The sequence below is a fragment of the Ambystoma mexicanum genome, chromosome 5p, assembly GCF_040938575.1.
Source record: "Ambystoma mexicanum isolate Mex_15411 chromosome 5p, UKY_AmexF1_1, whole genome shotgun sequence".
In the NCBI taxonomy this organism is placed as follows: Eukaryota; Metazoa; Chordata; class Amphibia; order Caudata; family Ambystomatidae; genus Ambystoma; species Ambystoma mexicanum.
Window position 1 is genome coordinate 799,444,124 of NC_090930.1, and position 19,087 is coordinate 799,463,210.

Genomic DNA, 19,087 nt, shown 5'->3' on the forward strand with positions numbered 1-19,087 from the left:
GTGATTAGTGAAGAAAACATCAAGGAGATGGTGGTAAAAATGTAAAGAAGAGAATCAGTAGCAATAATAAGTCCAGAGATTAATCTAAGGATTGAAAAGCCAAGAGGGGTGGAGGAGAGGAGCAAAGAGTAGCAACTCACTGGGAAGGAAGAAATGAAGGAGGCATGAGTCGAAGAAAAGGAGGCAAGGAGGAGAAGATCAGACACCACCACGAGGAGGATTAGCAAAGGCAGAGGAAGTGATCAAAGATAAGGAGCAATCAGGGCAGGTCTTTGCTTAAGACTTTGTAGGTGGTTGCCTGACATGTCAGCCTCTAGGGGGCACCAGTACGATTTTTCCGAAAGGATCCAATATTTGCGTCATGCTTGATGTTGATGCTGCATCATTTACTTTGATTCTACTAGAGTTAAGTTAGTACAGTACAAACAAATCAGACTCAGTCAGAGAGCACTGCATGCTGCCTGCTGCTGTTAGCAGTGGCAGTGGGCATGGCAAGGTAAATGAACAACCACATTTGTTGCTCATCAGTTCCCCGGGCCGGCCTGACCACACGTGCCCCATCCTCAGCACATACTGAAGTCAGGGGGTATGATTGATGGGCCTGGCTTGGCTTGGCTGTTCAGTCAGCACAGCCGGACATTCGGGGCCAGAGGCTCTGCAGAGATGAATCGACATTGTCAGGCATGGCTGGATCAAGACCAAGCCACCCAGGCCCAGGAGCAGCAGCTCATGGCAGGGCAGGACTCAGGAGGAGGCCAATCTCCATTGAGGGAGAAGCTGTGTGCCAAGACAGTAATGGGCTTGAGTAGTAGACGATCTATGAAAGCGCAGGTTTCAGACAGTTCCTATAGACAGCTATCCTTTGTCTCAATGCTTTCACTTTTTGCAGACAGGATTGCAAAAATAGCTAGTGGCTCTACCCTTTGGTAGAAGGACCTAGGTGCCACTGCCAAGTCATTTGGGACCCCATAAATGTAAGGACATTCAGTGGGTAAAATGTGTTTTACTTGGAATGGTTTGTCAACTTGTCCTTTGGTTGGGTAATGAGTTGGCCACCATGAAAGGTAAGCTGACATTTTGAGATTTTAAAGTGAATCAATGTGTGAATGCTCATTTTAGAGGTGGCAGGGATTTGTAAAGCCATTGGTCAGTGATGTTTTAAATAAAATAATGTGATCATTAAGTAGCCATTGCAGATATATCCTCGTAGATTTTTTATTGAAGCACTGTGTTTATAGCTTTATGGGAAGATTTGTGCTGTACTACTTTGATGTTGAAGTTTCCTTTCTCACTTTTCTACAATGTCTCTGAAAGTTATTTCCAGACCTAGATGTATACGTTCATTTTCCAAACACCTGTCTCGCATGTGGACCCCCCAAATATATTTAATGGCATTTATTCAGGAAATAATGAACGGTGGGCAAGAGTCCTATGCATTGTAGAAACATGGGTAATCATGGGGAAACTGTACATCCTGGACAATGTCCATCCAAAAGTCCACAGTCAATGCAAAAACAGTGGCAGCCAGAATCCAGGGATGAGGAAGACAGCCACAAATATAGCCAGATCATTTTTCAAGAGACCACACTAACATAGATTTGGCCAGCCATGGTCTTATTGAGAAATGTCCAGCAGGAGTTATTCTTTCTAGATGTGATTACATTTAGGATTCTGTATGTATTGTCCTGCGCCTTTTTATATTGATGTAGTCTGCCTCTGACTGCTGACATTGACCGTCCCATTGATATCTGTGCTTTCAGCAGTGGTACTTGAAAACAACATGCAGACAGTCTCATTTAGTTATCCTGAATTAAGACTTTTCATTTTGGTGATCGGAGTTCGACTATCAATGGGCACAGTTTTTGCGTATGTGTGTGAGATCAAATTGGCAATTGTGTTGATGTTATTTCTATGCTACCTGTTTGACCCAGCTAGATTCGAGCATGCAGAGAACAGGCTCCAGCCCTATTCTAATTATTAGAGAAAGTTCACTGTATGTAGCTCCTATCTGTTTTCCTATCTGGTGTTTTTACTGGTGTCTACCACTTCTCATATCGGTACTCGCACAGATGCACCCTATGGAAAGCCATGATTGACATCTGCCAACCCGCACTAGTTAGTTATTTCATGCCCGAGATAGTCCAGTCAGACAGTAAGTACATTTGTACAGGGGACTTTCAGTGCACCAAGAAACCTTTGATTTGTAATACCCTTCGTTTATTTGAGGTATGTTAGTCTTCTCACTGCTAACAGAATTACTCATCTCACTACTTTCTCACAGTGGTCTTTAAAAGTGTTTAGATGTTTGCCCTTTGTTCCATAGTGTCAGGTTTCACAGTTCAGTGCCATATAGATATTTGTTAATTCATGGGCCGTTATTGACTGGGTGAAGGAAGGGTCGGGTACTTGAAGGTCTGCCCTCATCTCTCTATTTAGCTCAGATTGTGTTATGCTTTCATATAGCATATGCCCGATTCACCATTCCCCTTGAATATAAATCCTTCTTCCTCCCTTGCTAGCAGAATGTGTGTTATGTTTCTAGATACAGGCTAAACTAACTGACCAGGTGCTGCACATATCACGTCAGTATTTTTAGCATTTCATTCATTCCTTTTCTTCTCTTCTGCCTGTGTTAATGCTTTTATGTCAGGTGATGAGGAGAGTAATAAGGAATGGATGATTAAGCTACTATATGATTAGCAGATGACTCCATGTACTGAAGCACCATGTCTCTGTTTACTTTTACTTTAGTCCAATGCATTCAATGAAGTGAATCAAGAAGTCAACTCCACAAATACAGGTGATGGTGAAATGAAAACACAGCACTGGGTCGCGGTGTCCTTTGTGGCATGGATCCTCTGCTAACCTTAAAATAGTTTATCACCGTAGGTTGACAGATCCTAGCTGAGCTGGTGGGAATCTGTTCACAAAATACACTATACAGTGTTATTTGATTGGGAACAGGATTTCGGTTGTACCCCACTATCCTTGCCTCCATAAGAACATAAATTATGACAGAGTGTATTCTGTACTGCCACTGGCACTGGGATTCCATTCCAAACGTTGGTTGCATTGCTGTGATCGCACAGCAAATTAAGCCTCAGGTAGGGCAGACGTTTTGTGCGTAGATCTTAAACCTGTGTCGTGTTGGACATTGGTTATCCGGTCCTGGCAGGCTGCCACCCACTCCCCCTCCCATTCTACTTCATCCCCCTCACCTGACAAACTCTTCCTGTGCCCCTGTACCCAAACCAAATGAGCTAAACATTTAAAGCAGGAGTAGCCAGTAGGTAGGTTTATGTCCCTGGGGTTATTCAGAATGCCAAAATTAACTTGCAGGATTGAAAGCACTGTTTTAGTACCATAAAGCAAAGTCGTGCTTGAATCCTGAAGCAGAGGCAGACACATAAACATACATCAGCACGTACCACTAGCAGTGACACAAACAACCTACATTCATTATTGTCCTTTGAGGTATGCAATATTCTACCGAGCTAGACACCTACATTCATTATTGTCCTTTGAGGCATGCAATATTCTACCGAGCTAGACACCTACATCCATTATTGTCCTTTGAGGTATGCAATATTCTACCGAGCTAGACACTTCATTCATTATTGTCCTTTGAGGCATGCAATATTCTACCGAGCTAGACACCTACATCCATTATTGTCCTTTGAGGTATGCAATATTCTACCGAGCTAGACACCTACATTCATTATTGTCCTTTGAGGTATGCAATATTCTACCGAGCTAGACCGGCCTCCCCATTCCCAGCCTGGCCCTCTTATTTCACTTACATATAGCTTGACCAGCGAGCAAGCCGCTAGTGTAACGCATGCCATCTGCAAGCACTGACCAATGGACCAAAGAGTACATTATCTATCCTGCTCGTGCTCTACAAGGAGTGTCATGTAATCTAGGCACTATAATGGTATCCCCCACAATTTCTGTCATCCTTTATTGGGTTGGGAGGGAGGGGCGCCAACAATGCTTTCCCACCTGGAGTGCAATCTGGTCTATGAACGAATTACACCAGTGTAGTGGTTGAGATCCAGATGCTGGAAGAGCTGTGGCAGGGTAGGTGATTGACAACAATGTAGTTTGGGGTGATAAACTCATTCAGTTTAGTTCTAAAAAGCAAACAGAGCCTCATGTCTGCAGCCTGGCCTGTGAGCAGATGATCCAATCTACCAAGGGTGGCTATCCCTGCTTAGCATCAAGAGAACCACAACATCCTGACAGCGTCAAAGACAGCCAAGCACCCACCCAGAAGAGAACAGAATGACGTGCTAGAATGCTCATCCTTCAAAAAATGTGAGTGGCCTTGGCCATCAGTTGGAAGAGGCTAAGGGAGAAAGAAGTCCAGACAAACTACGACCCCCTAGAAAGCCTGATTCCTTCTTTTCCTTTGTTTATCCAAAACATTGCTACAGTTCAACCTAATTGCTTAGCAGTTGTGTTATGTAGCAAAGACATTTGGACATTTGCGTTGTCAGTTGATTAATCTTCTATGTCCACAACAGTCCCTATCTCCCACCTGTCGAGCAGGAGCTCCAGGTCATGTCCCTGCAGGAGCAGTGGACCCACGAAGCACACCTGCTGTCCTGAAATTATGGTAAGCACTGATGTCCTCCGCTCGACCATGCAAAAATGATATGCAAAGCCCTCATTTCTCATCCGACGAGCACGCTTTGTTCCTGAACGCTGCAAAACGAAAATAAAAGCGTTTATTTTCCCAAAAGGCTTTTTAGAGCCCATCGCCGCCATCAAGGTACACGAGGTACCCAACTTTCCAAGATGGCTGATCGCAGTTTGTATTCAGCACCATCCACCTAATCCGGGCCCCTGCGACGAGCTGATTGGCTGCCGGGCCCATATCCAACCTCATAGGCTGCCGGCAGGCAGAGCCGGCCCACTCCCTCCAAGGCCCACGGGAGGCAAGGCCAGCTCCTGTTTTGAGCCTGCCAGCAGTCCCTATCTCCCACCTGTCGAGCAGGAGCTCCAGGTCATGTCCCTGCAGGAGCAGTGGACCCACGAAGCACACCTGCTGCCCAGCCCTGCTGTCCTGAAATCATGGTAAGCGCTGATGTCCTCCGCTCGACCATGCAAAAATGATATGCAAAGCCCCCATTTCTCATCCGACGAGCACGCTTTGTTCCTGAACGCTGCAAAACGAAAATAAAAGCGTTTATTTTCCCAAAAGGCTTTTTAGAGCCCATCGCCGCCATCAAGGTACACGAGGTACCCAACTTTCCAAGATGGCTGATCGCAGTTTGTATTCAGCACCATCCACCTAATCCGGGCCCCTGCGACGAGCTGATTGGCTGCCGGGCCCATATCCAACCTCATTGGCTGCCGGCAGGCAGAGCCGGCCCACTCCTTCCAAGGCCCATGGGAGGCAAGGCCAGCTCCTGTTTTGAGCCTGTTTTGCCGTGGTTGCCGTCTGCCAGCCCCCCTGGCTCCTGCACCCGCCCTTATCAAGGTAATACTACCTCCTTTCGCAAGGAATGCCTATTTGAAATTTACCTCCACTACTGATCAACGCAGTCAGGCCTTTCCTCTCCAAAGAGAACTGCACAAACATAGCCAGAGCCATCACCGGCTCCAGGCTAGACTACTGCAACATACTCTTCCTAGGAACCTCAAAAAGAAACTTGGAGAGGCTACAAGTCATCCAGAATAGTGCTCTCCGAGCAGCCCAAGGTATTGCCAAAAGGGACCACATCTCGGAAGCCAGAAAACTAGCCCACTGGCTCCCAATAAAGGAGAGAATAATTTTCAAAGCGCTCACACTGACACACAAATGCATCCATCTCACTGCCCCCGATTACCTCTCACAAAGAATCCACTCCGTCGCCTCTACAAGACCAACAAGATCACCCTACACCAACATGCTCTCTGTGCCACTAGTAAAAAGATCCAGAGCAGGTGGATCCAGCTTCCCCTATCTCGCACCCACTCACTGGAATGCCCTACCTCCCACCATCCGCAGTGAGCCCTCCCTCCTAGCCTTCCGCAAAGCACTGAAAACCACCCTCTTCTCATAAGGTCCCTCGCAGCAGCATAATACCAACCATAGGACCCACTGCTTAAGTTGTATTGACCAACCGCATAAGCTGTAATGATAACCTTGCTTGTTCCTATCTGTAATATGCCTCTTACTGATACCATGCCTGTAACTAAGCTCATGCAAGTAACAGCGCCTCAATGCCCCTGGGCTGCTTGCGCGCTATACAAATTAAAATAAATAAATAAATAAATAAATACTGTTTGCACCTATGCGCCAGCATCATTGTTAATTTTCAGTGTCTACCACAGTGAAGCTATTCACTCCGCCTCTTTGACTGCTTACGAGCCTTCTGTTACTCTTTTCACTCTGTGCTCCTGCACTATCCTGCTGGCGCCTGATTCAAGATCGCTGTGACAAGAGCTACAGATACGCTGTTTCTAGCCCCACAAACTTGACACCAGCTACAGCATCATGCATGACGCATATGCTCACTGCACCACTCTGTGTGTCTCCATTACTACATGTGCATAGACAACCTTCTAACTGACTACAAATAACACTTGCCTATACTGCTCTATTATATATCTTTTATGTTCACCAGGCCATGCTGCACACTCGTTGCCTCACGCACGATCTGCTACTTCTTACACCTGTGCAATTGTGGACCGTGTCACTTGGATCACTCTGTAGACACCTTATCATCTGTGTACCTCCCATCATCTGTGTACCTCCCAATCATAACATTTGTGCCTGCATTTTACTCTCCATGAGCATAAACGCACCGCCTGCTAATATAACTATAATCACTAGTGACCAGAGTTAGCCTACACAAGCCTGCTATTAACCTGCCCTCTATCAAATCCCATGACTTATGTTGATGCTGCCTGCCAGTCTTTGATGGAGGGCATGTGACACAATGCACAATTTTATAGAATGCTCCAGGGCCAATGCTTTTAGACTAACTGCCCTATCTCAAATCTAGATGTCACTAATGCATGCCAGTCATTTTGCTCGATGTCTAGGTGCCACTCACTGCCTCTAGCTATTTTTGCTTCATCTAATTTAGATGCTACCAGTGTATTCTTGTTAGCGCATGTTAGTTACTCTGCCTAATGTTAAATCTAGGTGTCACTCATTGCCTACAGCCACACTGTTCTATCTAATTTAGGCGTTACCAGTGCATTCTAGTCAGTGCATTCTAGTTATTCTGTCTAATGTCAAATTTAGGTATCACCTGTTGCCTCCAGCTATTTTTGCTTTATCTAACTTAGATGCTACCAGTGTATTCTTATTAGTGCATTCTAGTTACTCTGTCTAATGTCAAATCTAGGTGTCCCTCACTGCCTGCCTCCAGCCCTATTGCTCTACCTAATACAGGTGCTACCAGTGCATTCTAGACACTCTACCTGACACCAAATTGTGTTGTTACTCACGGCCTTTAGCCTTACTGTATTATCGCAAATCCAAGTGTCACCAGCGCATCCCTGCCACACTGCCCAATGCTAATCTAGGTGTTACCTACTGCCTCTAGCTACACTGCCTTATCTCAAATAAGGACACTACTAGTGCATCGTAGCTACACTTTCCTATCCTAAGCGAAGTACCTCAATTCTTCAAAGCTAACCCACTCAGTCTTATCTAGGTGTCACCCCAATGAAACTTAGCCTATCTGTGCTATCCTAACCAGGCATCACATTAACACTGATCGGTCTAACCGGCGTCAACTAAATCAACGCCTAAATACCAAACACTTTCGCCCTACCACCGAGCATGTGTATATCAACCACCCACTTGCTTGCCTGCACCTTGATCCTCATCAATACCGCATTACGGCCTAGTATGGCTCCTCTGCCACCTAACGCGCGAGACTCAGCCACGTCCAACACCAAGTCTTCATACCTAGATATAAACTACCCACAACCACTGCAACGGGCCAGTCTCCCTCGCTCTACCATCAATAGGAACCTAGGACTTAGAGCCAGACTAGCCAAAATTTACGAGCCCTTAGCCCGCTCACTGCCCACCTTACAGAATGCTAAAACCCTACCGAGGTCCTCCACTAAAAAATTTAACTCGCCCCAAAATTCCAACCTTAAACCCTCACTCAGTTCCCCTACTCAGGTTATTCCTGAGTCCACACAAGACAAGTGCCACATTACTTCCACCAAAATCACAACCAGCCCTAAAATAAAGGGAGCTCTGATCAATGCCAGATCGTTAGTAGCTCACGCCAATGAAATTGCTGATCTAATCCTCAATGAAGACCTTGACATCCTTGCCATTACTGAGACCTGGTTGCACCCAGCAGCAGGCCCCATGCTCATGTTGGCAGTCCCAGATAATTATTCCATCCTGAGACAAGATCGTCCTAATTCCAGAGGAGGAGGTGTTGCCATTATCCATAAATGTAGTCTTATCATGAAACTAGCAACACCCACTACCGTCCCATCATGTGAAATACTCTCAGTCAAACTCCCACTGACCAACACCCAAACTCTCAACATCCACCTGATCTACCGCCCGCCAGGCCCCATTGGTACCTTCGATGAAGATATCAGTACCATCCTCTCCACCAACCTCACCAGTTCCACCCAAGTCCTCACCCTGGGTGACTTCAACTTGGGCTACAATGATCCTGAAGACCATTCCACCAGCACCATAATCAATACTCTTTCGGAACTAGGTTTCACGCAAAGAAGTATGGCACCTACACATGACAAAGGTAGAACACTCGATTGGGTGGCCGATCACAACTGCCTAGCGAACATTACTAACACATCACCCCTAGCCTGGACTGACCACCACCTGGTTTCGTTCCTGCTCTCTACTGACAGACCCCCACCCCCACCCACTATCAGGGCCCCGCCCACCCTCACAAGAAACAAGAAGAATATGACAGCTGAAAGACTTATCCCGTACTTACTCCCTACACTCAACTCACTCCCAGACAACCTAGACCCTGAAACCTTGGTTGAAGAATATAACAAGACCATGGCCACCTCGCTGGACCTAATTGCCCCCCTCAAAATGAGACCTAGCAAACCAAAGACGCATCTCAACAAATGGTACACCCCATTCCTTAAAAATTTAAGGCAGCAAAAAAGGAATTGTGAGGCCACTTGGAAAAAATCCCCCTCAGATGCGAATAAACTCAAACTCTCCAAACTAGCCACACTCTACAAAAAAGAAATCTACCTGGCTAAACGAACCTCCTTTGACTCTCGCATATCCCAAGCAAAATCAAACATGAAGGAACTCTTCTCCATCCTTAAAGAAGTTGAAACCCCTACAGTACCTCTCGACACTTGCACTAAAGATAAAAACTGGTGCTCAGAAATTCAAAGTGCCCTAGCCAACAAAATTGCAACCCTCCAAAGCAAAATAGCCTGCAAAAAAGTGTCCCTCATTGGCACTCTTCCCTCTAAAACACCAGACACGCCCACACACACAGATCTCCCTCGCTTTAACTTTTCCAAAGTCACGATTCTCGAAGTAGAAAAAATCATCCTGTCTCTGAAACCGTCCAACTGTCAGGGAGACCTATGCCCAGCACAGCTCATTAAAGATGCTGCCCGTGACCTCCCTCCCTTCATCACAAAACTGATTAATGCCTACTTCACCTCTGGCTCTATCCCCACTAATCTGAAAAAATCCTGGGTACTTCCACTATTAAAAAAACCCACACTCGACCCAGCCACGCCTACAAACTACAGACCCATAACGACTGTCCCCTTCCTACTAAAATTCCTGGACAAGGTTGCTTATGTACAAATTCAGAAGCACTTGGAAGAACACTGTCTACTGGGTTCCAGACAATCAGGGTTCCGCCCTCAACATGGAACCGAAACTGCCCTCATTGACTTGAAGGCTCAGATCGATACGCTCAGAGACAACGGCCAAGTTGCCCTACTTCTCCTCCTCGATCTGTCTGCAGCCTTCGATTTGGTTGATCACTCTGTCCTATGCACACACCTCCACACATCAGCTCAATTCTCGGCCGAGGCTATCACCTGGATTACCTCTTTTCTTAATGGTAGAACCATGAGGGTCTTCTCACCTACAGCGGCGGCAGACCCCATACCCATCACTTGTGGTGTCCCACAAGGTTCCTGTGTCTCCCCCACTTTATACAACATATTTACCAAGCCCCTTTTCGATGATCTGGATCATCTCGGTATCACCTACACTAACTATGCAGATGATACCCAGATCCTCCTTCCGCTTTCTGGAGATTATGGAAAGGATTTGGCCTTGCTAAATAGGGTGTACATCATCATCCAGGCATGGATGGCCCTACATGGACTATGCCTGAATGATGATAAAACTGAACTCATCATTCTAGGCACCACATCCAGTCTAAAGAAACTCGGCCCTACCTATAACTCTTTCATGATCGATGGGAACAACATTAAGGTTGGACAAGAGGTCAAAACTCTGGGCTTTTACCTGGACTCTAACCTCTCCTTCAGAAGACAGGTGAGCTCCTTGGCCTCCTCCACGGCATATACGTGTAAATTAATCCGCACAGCTAAACCATTTCTGTCTGATACTAGCTGCCTTACCCTCGCTAGAGCCCTTATTCTATCCCGCCTTGACTACTGCAATGCCCTTTATCTCGGATCATCAAAGGCTACCACTAGCAAACTACAAACTCTCCAGAATAATGCCCTCAGAGCGGCCTTGGGCATCTCCAGAAGAGAGCACATCTCAGGACTTAGCGAACAGAATAACTGGCTATCCATCAACGACAAAATTCTCTTAAAAACTGCATCACTCACCCACAAATCCTTAAATAACGCTGCCCCTACTTACCTTATGAATAGATTCCACAGACAACCCTCCCTGAGACCCACCAGAACTGCTTACAAAGACTGCCTTACAGTCCCCAACTTCAAACGAGCCACCTTAAGGGGCAATAGCTTCCCAGTGAAAGCAGCCAAACTGTGGAACTCATTGCCGCCAAATCTCAGAGCGGACCTACCCTACCAGAATTTCTGATCTAAGGTAGTTTCTTGGCTCAAAACGTAGGCTGTCTAAGATACTTAAGCAACCCGCACAGACTGTAACCACGTGCGCATACTGGTCTATATGTATATTTCATATATGTAACTCTTTGTTGACTTGTATTTAATTTTGGTGTACCTTCCTGCCTTTCTGTACATTCTATGACTATTGTAACTAAGCTTCGCATATTCCTGAAAATGTTGCGCCCTGATACCCTCGGGTACGTTTGCGCATTACAAATAATAAACTAACAAACAAACAAACAACCACAGTACACTACAGATATTGGGGGGAGGGGAGGCAAATCTTGTTGGACCCCCTCCAACCGTGCACCAGTACCTTCACCTCACACCCATATCAACCATATCTAGATGCAAACAGAGCACATACAAACGTTCTCACGGAGGAAAGACCTCTACAAGCTTCTCCTATATGCAACCATAAGACTTCCCTTGGAGTTCATGCACTCACCATTCCCCCCTCTTAACTGGATCACACTCGTCATACCCTTGCATTGGTGGAGAACTGGTAAACCCCAACCTGCCCGCAGCCTAACATGCACCTCTAATTGTGTGCCCATTCTTTAAGCAATGTGAAGAAACGATGCCATTATTTGGAGCACTCGTGTGTCAGTGTCTTCCGCGTTCGGCTTTATTGCACACCCCCAGTCACGCTCATGGAAGAGGTGCATGTTGCTGTCACGGACGGGCATTTCAGAATACATGGCTCTCTTGATAATCAATGAGGCGAGTTCTGCTATTATGGCATCACTTCTTGAGTGATCTGTAATGATATAATATGGCTCTCAACATTTCTCATGTCCTCAGTGCAAATCTTTGTGAATTTGACCCACAGCACGCAGAGGAATTCCAGGTGGGCATCATGTAAAGACCTTTGGTGCAATATAGTTTGTTTCGTGTTAAGATTTGTCTATCAAATAAAATGCTTAACCTGTTAAAGGAATTTCCTAAGGTTTTCAGTTGAAGTTCAAATGATTCTGTACTCACCAAATTGGTAGTGAGCAAAAAGATAGATGTTTTACTGATTTGTTTACCAGATGTGTTACTGCTAACAGATAGATGGGCTGTTGGGCTTAGGCGAATAGAAAGAGGCTGGCTGGTACATGAGGGGGCAGTGTTCTTCCCCCACATTTTACTATAAAAATTGGTTTAGAAAGTGGTGTTTTGGCACACAAGCAAAAGCATACGTTGACTAACATAGAATCAAGTATTCGACATGATAGAATGTAAACTTGACGAACATTATTATCATTCGAATTGCAGTTGATTGTATGACACATAATTTAACATCTTTGAGACAGTGCACCCGGTTTTCTCAGACGAGTCCATAGCGTGTATGCAACAAAACACCCACGAGGTGCTGTTGGGTTGAGTGAAGCCTTCTGGAAAATAATGTGACATGCTATTGCGCAAGCCGACATGGGAGAAACGGATCACACTATACGGGCGCCATGCTTTTTTTTCCCTGTAGGCCCGATTCACAAAGCGTTTTTCAATTGGATGGATGTTTCTATTAAAAAAAACGTTTTGTGAGTAAGGGCCACTGTGTTTTATCAACACCTGCTTTTGGCACATTTGCATCCAAACGTCTCACAAATAGCCAAACCATTTTTCATGAAATATCAGTGAAGGATATCTAGGGTCGTAGCATTCTTGGACTTGCAAACTCGCACACCCGCATATATGATAGGGGAAACACAACTAGAAGCTTTGGGATGCACACGACTGAGCCTACATGCATCAGCTACTGACGAAATTCCAGCCAAGATGCAGTCTGCAGCAATTGTGTGCCTCGATCCTTGTATGTCTTGCATCAGAGGAGCTAAATGAACAATAAACATCATGCCACCTGTCCTGCAGTATTTGTACCTGCTGCCCCATGACACCTGTCCTTTTCCCTCGGCTGTAAACACCAGTGAAAGTTCTGATATGATATGATATGGCATTTGTAACGCGCCTATACACAGGTGTTTGAAACCACTTACCTATTTGAGACTGAGCAACCATGGTGGAGTTGCGGTCACACAGTGGAGAAAATGGAAGACCCAGTTCAGCTTCTTTGTCACCCTGAAAAATACAGTCAAGCTCTGATCAGATGTGAAAGGTTTAGTACACATGTTCCTGCCTTAGAAGAATAGGTGAATGTGTGCATGGACTCAACACTTTAAAGTGCATATCTTTCATTCTTCCATGCCGATGGATCTTTCACAATAAATGGGACCGATTACTGTACAATTGTCCATATGTAATCAACAGTATCAACGGCAGTGAGCTGGGTCGCAGTTAGCTACACGGAGCAAAGGTTATATACCTGAGTGAACCAAGAGCCTTAATCCTGGTCCCCGGTGTTGTTACCGGCCAATCCAGACCACCACCGTGGCCATTATTGCTACGAGCAGCCCCGCAGGTGATCCACAACGTGCTAATAACATTTCCTTTTAAAAAAGGACCAGCAGCGTGTGTGCGTTTTAAAGCAGAGACAGTCATAGAAATGGAAGATGGCTGCCACAGTCTTCCATTTCTATGATGTAGAAGGCTGGTCTCAAAAAGAACATGGCTCATTATTTATAAATTCCATTACCACCTGGGTGGTGGAAATCAACCCATCAGTTTGTGCAGAACACAGGTGGAATCCAACGGTACAAGGCCTAATTCTTTTAGCTGCTCCGGCTGGCTCCCGCTGTTCTCCCCCACTCTCCTTGCTAAAGTTTTAAAAGTTTAAAAAGGACAAGCATTGCCACTTACTTCACTCTTCTTATACTAGTCGCAATCGGCGTTGCAATATTCACCTGCCTATCACCAAAAACATAGAAAAAAGACTCTTCTGAGAGCTGCCATTCCGATTTTCCTGGCAGTCATCTTGGTTGAAGGGATTCTTTGAGGAAAAAGCTCTGTGCAGTCCAAACCAAACCTGTTTTCCTCAAACAAAAGCAACCAATAGAATCCAAGATGTTATGGCAAGGTTCTAACTGACAGCTTAATTGACAGCCCTTACCTACTGTCGAAGATCCTTTTTTTGGGCGGGCCTGTTAGCTTGAGCTTGGGCCATTTCCTTCCAGTAAAACCCACAAACTGCTCTATTATTGTGAAAATATACATCCACCCTTTGTGGGAGATACCTTCCATATTCCTGGTTTAGCCATCATAGGCTTATAGTCAGCACCTGGAGCACCTTCAAAGACCCATGCTCATCACCATAAACTCTGGTTTAGTTATCATATACCAAATTATATGATCAATTCCCACATCCACCAACCATATTTTAAAACTGTGTCATATGGGCAGGTAAAATGTCACGCGAACACGTACAACCTCACGCACACATTCACAGCCTCATAAAGCACAGATAGGCTGAGGGTATTTGAGCACTAAACACATTGAGTAGGATCACGGGTAAAGAAAATAGAAAAACAATACATTTACGGTTATTATTTTGTATATATATGTATTTTAACAACAGCAGTTCGATATAAGCTGTTTCTTCCAGATGGCTGATCTTACACCGAAAAGATTAATCTATTAGCAGACTTCAAGCAGTGCCAGATTTCCTGCCTCTGAAAATACACTTCCATGAAAGGTCCATCGCAGGCAGCAGTAGTGTATGCTCACTGCCAGATAACCTCTACAGCACGTATCTCTTACACAACTGGTCTAGCAATGGTGTCCAAAGTGCAAGGTGGGGGAAGGTGTTGATGCCACGCCACTTGGGTTCCTCCTCTGTGTCCTGATGCACCCCCTGCTGCTTGACCTGAACCGTGAGTGCCACATGCCACCCAATAGGTAACCCAGCGAGGCCCTACACATGCTCCGGACTGCTGTGTGTGCGTTATGTGTGGGTGTGTGTTTGAGTGTGTATGTGTGTGAGAGAGAGAGAGAGAGAGAGAGAGAGAGGGGGGGGGTAGTGACTGTATTAATGTTAGTCCCTAGAATACTGCCATATATTGTGGGGATCATAATGAACGTGTTTTATAGTGATAATACCAGTACATATTTGGGCATGTCCAGAGTTTTTGCAGGGCTCTACTAACATATATTATGGGTATAGGCATCATGAACTTTATTTTACAGTTGCATTTTGGTATATACTGTGTGTGCAATCATGCACTTGTTTTAGATTGGTATCTGTTATATATTCTGACACAGCGAGCATGAGCAAATTCTTTACAAGGCCATGGTGGCATATATTATGGAGAGGGGCATCATAAACATGTAGCTTACAGTGGCAGACTGTCATATGTTAGGAGCACTATCAGGACATTATATTTTACAGAAGAACTGCTTGGACATATCTGGGCACAGCAAGCATGAGCAAGAGTTTGACAGGGCCAGGTGATGTTACTATGAGTAAAGGCATAATGAGCATATGCTTTACAGTGACATTCTGACATATATGTTGGGCACTACCATGAGCAGCCAGTGTCAACACTGGTATGTAATTGAGTACAGAATATATGAGAAAGTGATTTAGAGGGCCATGATACCAAATATTGTAGATAGAGGGATCATGTACATGTACTTTACATTGGTGTGCTGGCATACATTGTGCGCACCATTACGAAGGTATTTTACAGTCAGAATACTGGCATATATTTTCGCACATCCAGCATGTTCACGTTTTTTACAAGGTTATTCTGGCATAAATTGTGGATATTGGCATCATTGCAATGCATAGTGACTCTATCGGCATGTACTGTGTGCTGGGGAAGCAATTTAGGTGCCTTCCATGGTGGTTGATCCTATTAAGGAGCCATTGGCGGGATGGGGGTGTTGGCAGCCTAGCTTTGGTGACAAGCTGGTGGACAACATTTCAGAAATTTCCAGGAAGTCTCCAACCTTAACAGGACCAACCCCCATGGAAGACACCTAGATTGCTTCCCAAGCCCATCCGATATTTAACATGATCCTGCATCGTGCAAGTGTGTTTGTGACCAATCACGTTGAAGTGGGGGGTGTTTTACTCAGGTCTCTATGCACCTATTTTCTCCTAATCATGATACCCCAGCAAAAAGCCTAGGAGCGGGAATGCATACACAGAGCTGCAGGCCCCCCACAGGATTTTCCTGGACACCCATAATTAATTTTGGATGTGGTCTCTGTTCCATGAGATTGATATTAATCTCAACAATCATTCTGACAGTTGTATCATGCCCAGCCTGTTTATTGCCTAAAAGTGGGTCATTTATTTATTATAAACCCTGTTTTTCAATGTATGTATTTATTTTAATTGATCACCCAGCTCATTGACTATTTCCTAAATATTTGAGTTGTGTTGCTAATGCCACTGGGCTCTCCGTCCTTCTAACGGTGGGCTTTTGCTCGAGCTCTTACTGGAAACGGAGTGTGTATAATTGGGTAAAGCACTGATGCTCTTGTTTGCCTGCAGACCAATGCTTGCTTTTCACAGGTTTCTGGAGCCTCTTTGCCGTACATGTGCATATGTAGCACTAATGCAAATGTGCATGCATACATTGTATTTACATTGCTGAAAATCTATGACACTGAGTTTTTAGTATGTGGTACCTATCCTCTGATCAAAAGATGACAAAATCCTTCACAAGTGTGAATGGGGGCATATGGATGTCAAGGCGGGACAGGACAGCTTCATTTGAAAAGAAAGCAGCAAACAGTAATAAACCAATGCAGCATTGCATCTCCAATTCGGACACAGGCTGCAGATGCTGCAGGGCATAGTTATTATACATTCAGTTGTCCACTACCTCTTTTAGGTGATGCTACAGAAATAAACTGGGAATTGACGTTAAGATCAGTTTCTCTAGTGTATCAAGCATTGTTTGTGTGTAATATATAATTATTCAGGATTCATGAACCTATAAATGAACACTTGGCCCCAGAACCTCACATGCACACACAAGCACATTCAGTATATGTGCTCGGTCGCTCTTGCATATTTGTGGCAAATATTGACACCCATCCAATAAAAAAAATCACAATTTTCATAATTAATGTGATTATGAGTAGGTGCGAGGCTGCTGGGGGGGCAGGGGGCAGGCAAGACCTTTTCAACTGAGCATCTATCATAGCCTAGAAAAAATGCCTTGTCTGCCCGCCCCCTCCTCGCACGCACACATAATCACATTTATTATACTTTTGTTTTATTTTTTTTACTGGGCTATGATAAATGGCCAGTAAATAATTGCCATGCCTGCCTTCCTCCTGATCCCCCAGCACCTGGAAACAAGCATAAGCATATTCATTATGAATAACATTATATATACGTGTAGGTTGCTGGGGGTGCAGGGTGCAGGCAGACATGAGCTTTTTTAGTGGGCTATGATAAACGCCCAGTATAAAATGTCATGCCTTCCCCCTGCGCCCCAAATGCTTTGCACGCACACCTAATCGCGTTATTATGAATGTGATTAGGTGTGCGTGCAAGGCTCTGGGGGCCAGAAGGCAGACAGGCATGGCATGTTTTACTGGGATATAACTGATGCCCAGTAGAATATGCCACGTCTGCACCCTGGGCTACCCAGCACCCAAACAGACACATTAGGACCTTCATTATGTGTGCTCAGTCCCTCTGCCATTTTTGTGGCAAATATTAACACCCATCCAATTAAATATTCACCATCTGCCACTGGTGGCTGTTATGTGTGCGTGCCAAAGGACAGGCACTGACCCCTGGTTTCTACACTAGGCGAATGATTTAGGTTTGGATACAAAAAACATGCAGTGTGTGGCATACCCCTGCCGCATAATGGTCATCATGGGCATTGCACATCCATGGTGATCCAGACTGGTCCGTGGTGTGGCACGACCCATGCTTTGTTGAGGAGCCTGGCGGGGCTCCCTCAAGATGGCTCATAGAGGGGTTCCCCAAATTTACCCAACTGGCTGTTGGGTTCCAATAGCACAGTCTGATAATATGACAGCAACCTACGAAAAGAGGGTAATAATATCTGAACCTGATACAAACCCAAAGGGAAGGGGGGTAAGTGCTGCGGTATCATTAAGACATGAAGTGGGTGCTAGATATTCGAGATCACTATGAAGCTGAGGAGCCAGCTAAATACTAGTTAGGGAATCTTCGGGAATATTGGGATTAACATAGTGTGATCCTTGAATCACATTGAGTCACCTGCTCCTAACACCCTTAATGCAAGTATCCTGTGTTGTTTATATTGGAGTTACAGCATCCATCCCATTTTTCGAAATACAAGTGTCAAACCCGACAAAGAAAAAGACTGATTTAAGTGAAAATTGGAACCTTCTTTGAAGAAAAAAGAGCAGTGGTTCATGAATGCAAAAAAGCCTGAAGCTCAGTCTCTCTTCTTGCATAGGCATTGGAAACCAGAGATTGTGTTTCACATGCAAGTATTTTCAGGCCACGCTGATTCAAGGCCTAAAAGGAGACTTTCTGTCCCTATGAAGAGCATATCTGATCAAAGATCAAAGCACTCATTAATGCCTTCTTGTTTAAAAAATGCAAATACAAACATATATATATATATACATATATATATATATATATATATATATATATATATATATATATATATATATATATATATATATATATATGTGATAGCTAGCATTGTTCAAATCCAGTCAGAGACAACTAATCTCGTCATCCTTCTGAACCAAATTAAATGGGTGCTCTGAAAATAACATGCAGTACACTGTCCTTGTTAAGATGGCCACCACATTGGTAAAGCTGCAACCACACCTTCTTAACATGGTGCCATAGAGTTGTATTCTGAAGCAATAATTATTGCACTGTGGAAATGGGGAAGAAAATATGTGATCAAGCACCCGGTTAGGGTGCATAATACGTTGCTTTTACCTCCCTTGTGTTGGATATTGCCCACATTAAGTATGATTTTACTTGACTAAACTTGGTCTGGCAAAGTGCATTTTTGCTGTGCTCTGAGTGTGACCCGGCGCCTCCTGTGATGTTTGTTTGGTGTGAGATATATATATGTATATATATATATAGTGAAGGGAGTGGGCATGAATGTAAACCATGTGACATGTTCAGTAGTGTGTGTATCAGAAAAAGAACTTATGTGTAAGCAGTTACACCATGCTG

General features: G+C 44.6%; 1 protein-coding gene across 7 annotated transcripts in view; it reads right to left on the reverse strand.

Moving 5' to 3' along the window:
* PDE1C (phosphodiesterase 1C) overlaps nucleotides 1-19,087 on the reverse strand; it is a 2,232,090-nt gene that overhangs the window by 335,610 nt on the left and 1,877,393 nt on the right. For all 7 annotated transcript variants that reach the window (XM_069613219.1, XM_069613222.1, XM_069613221.1 and 4 more), the window contains one exon: nucleotides 13,023-13,104. In XM_069613219.1, coding sequence (XP_069469320.1) covers nucleotides 13,023-13,104 — 82 coding nt within the window. The remainder of the gene's footprint in view (nucleotides 1-13,022; nucleotides 13,105-19,087) is intronic.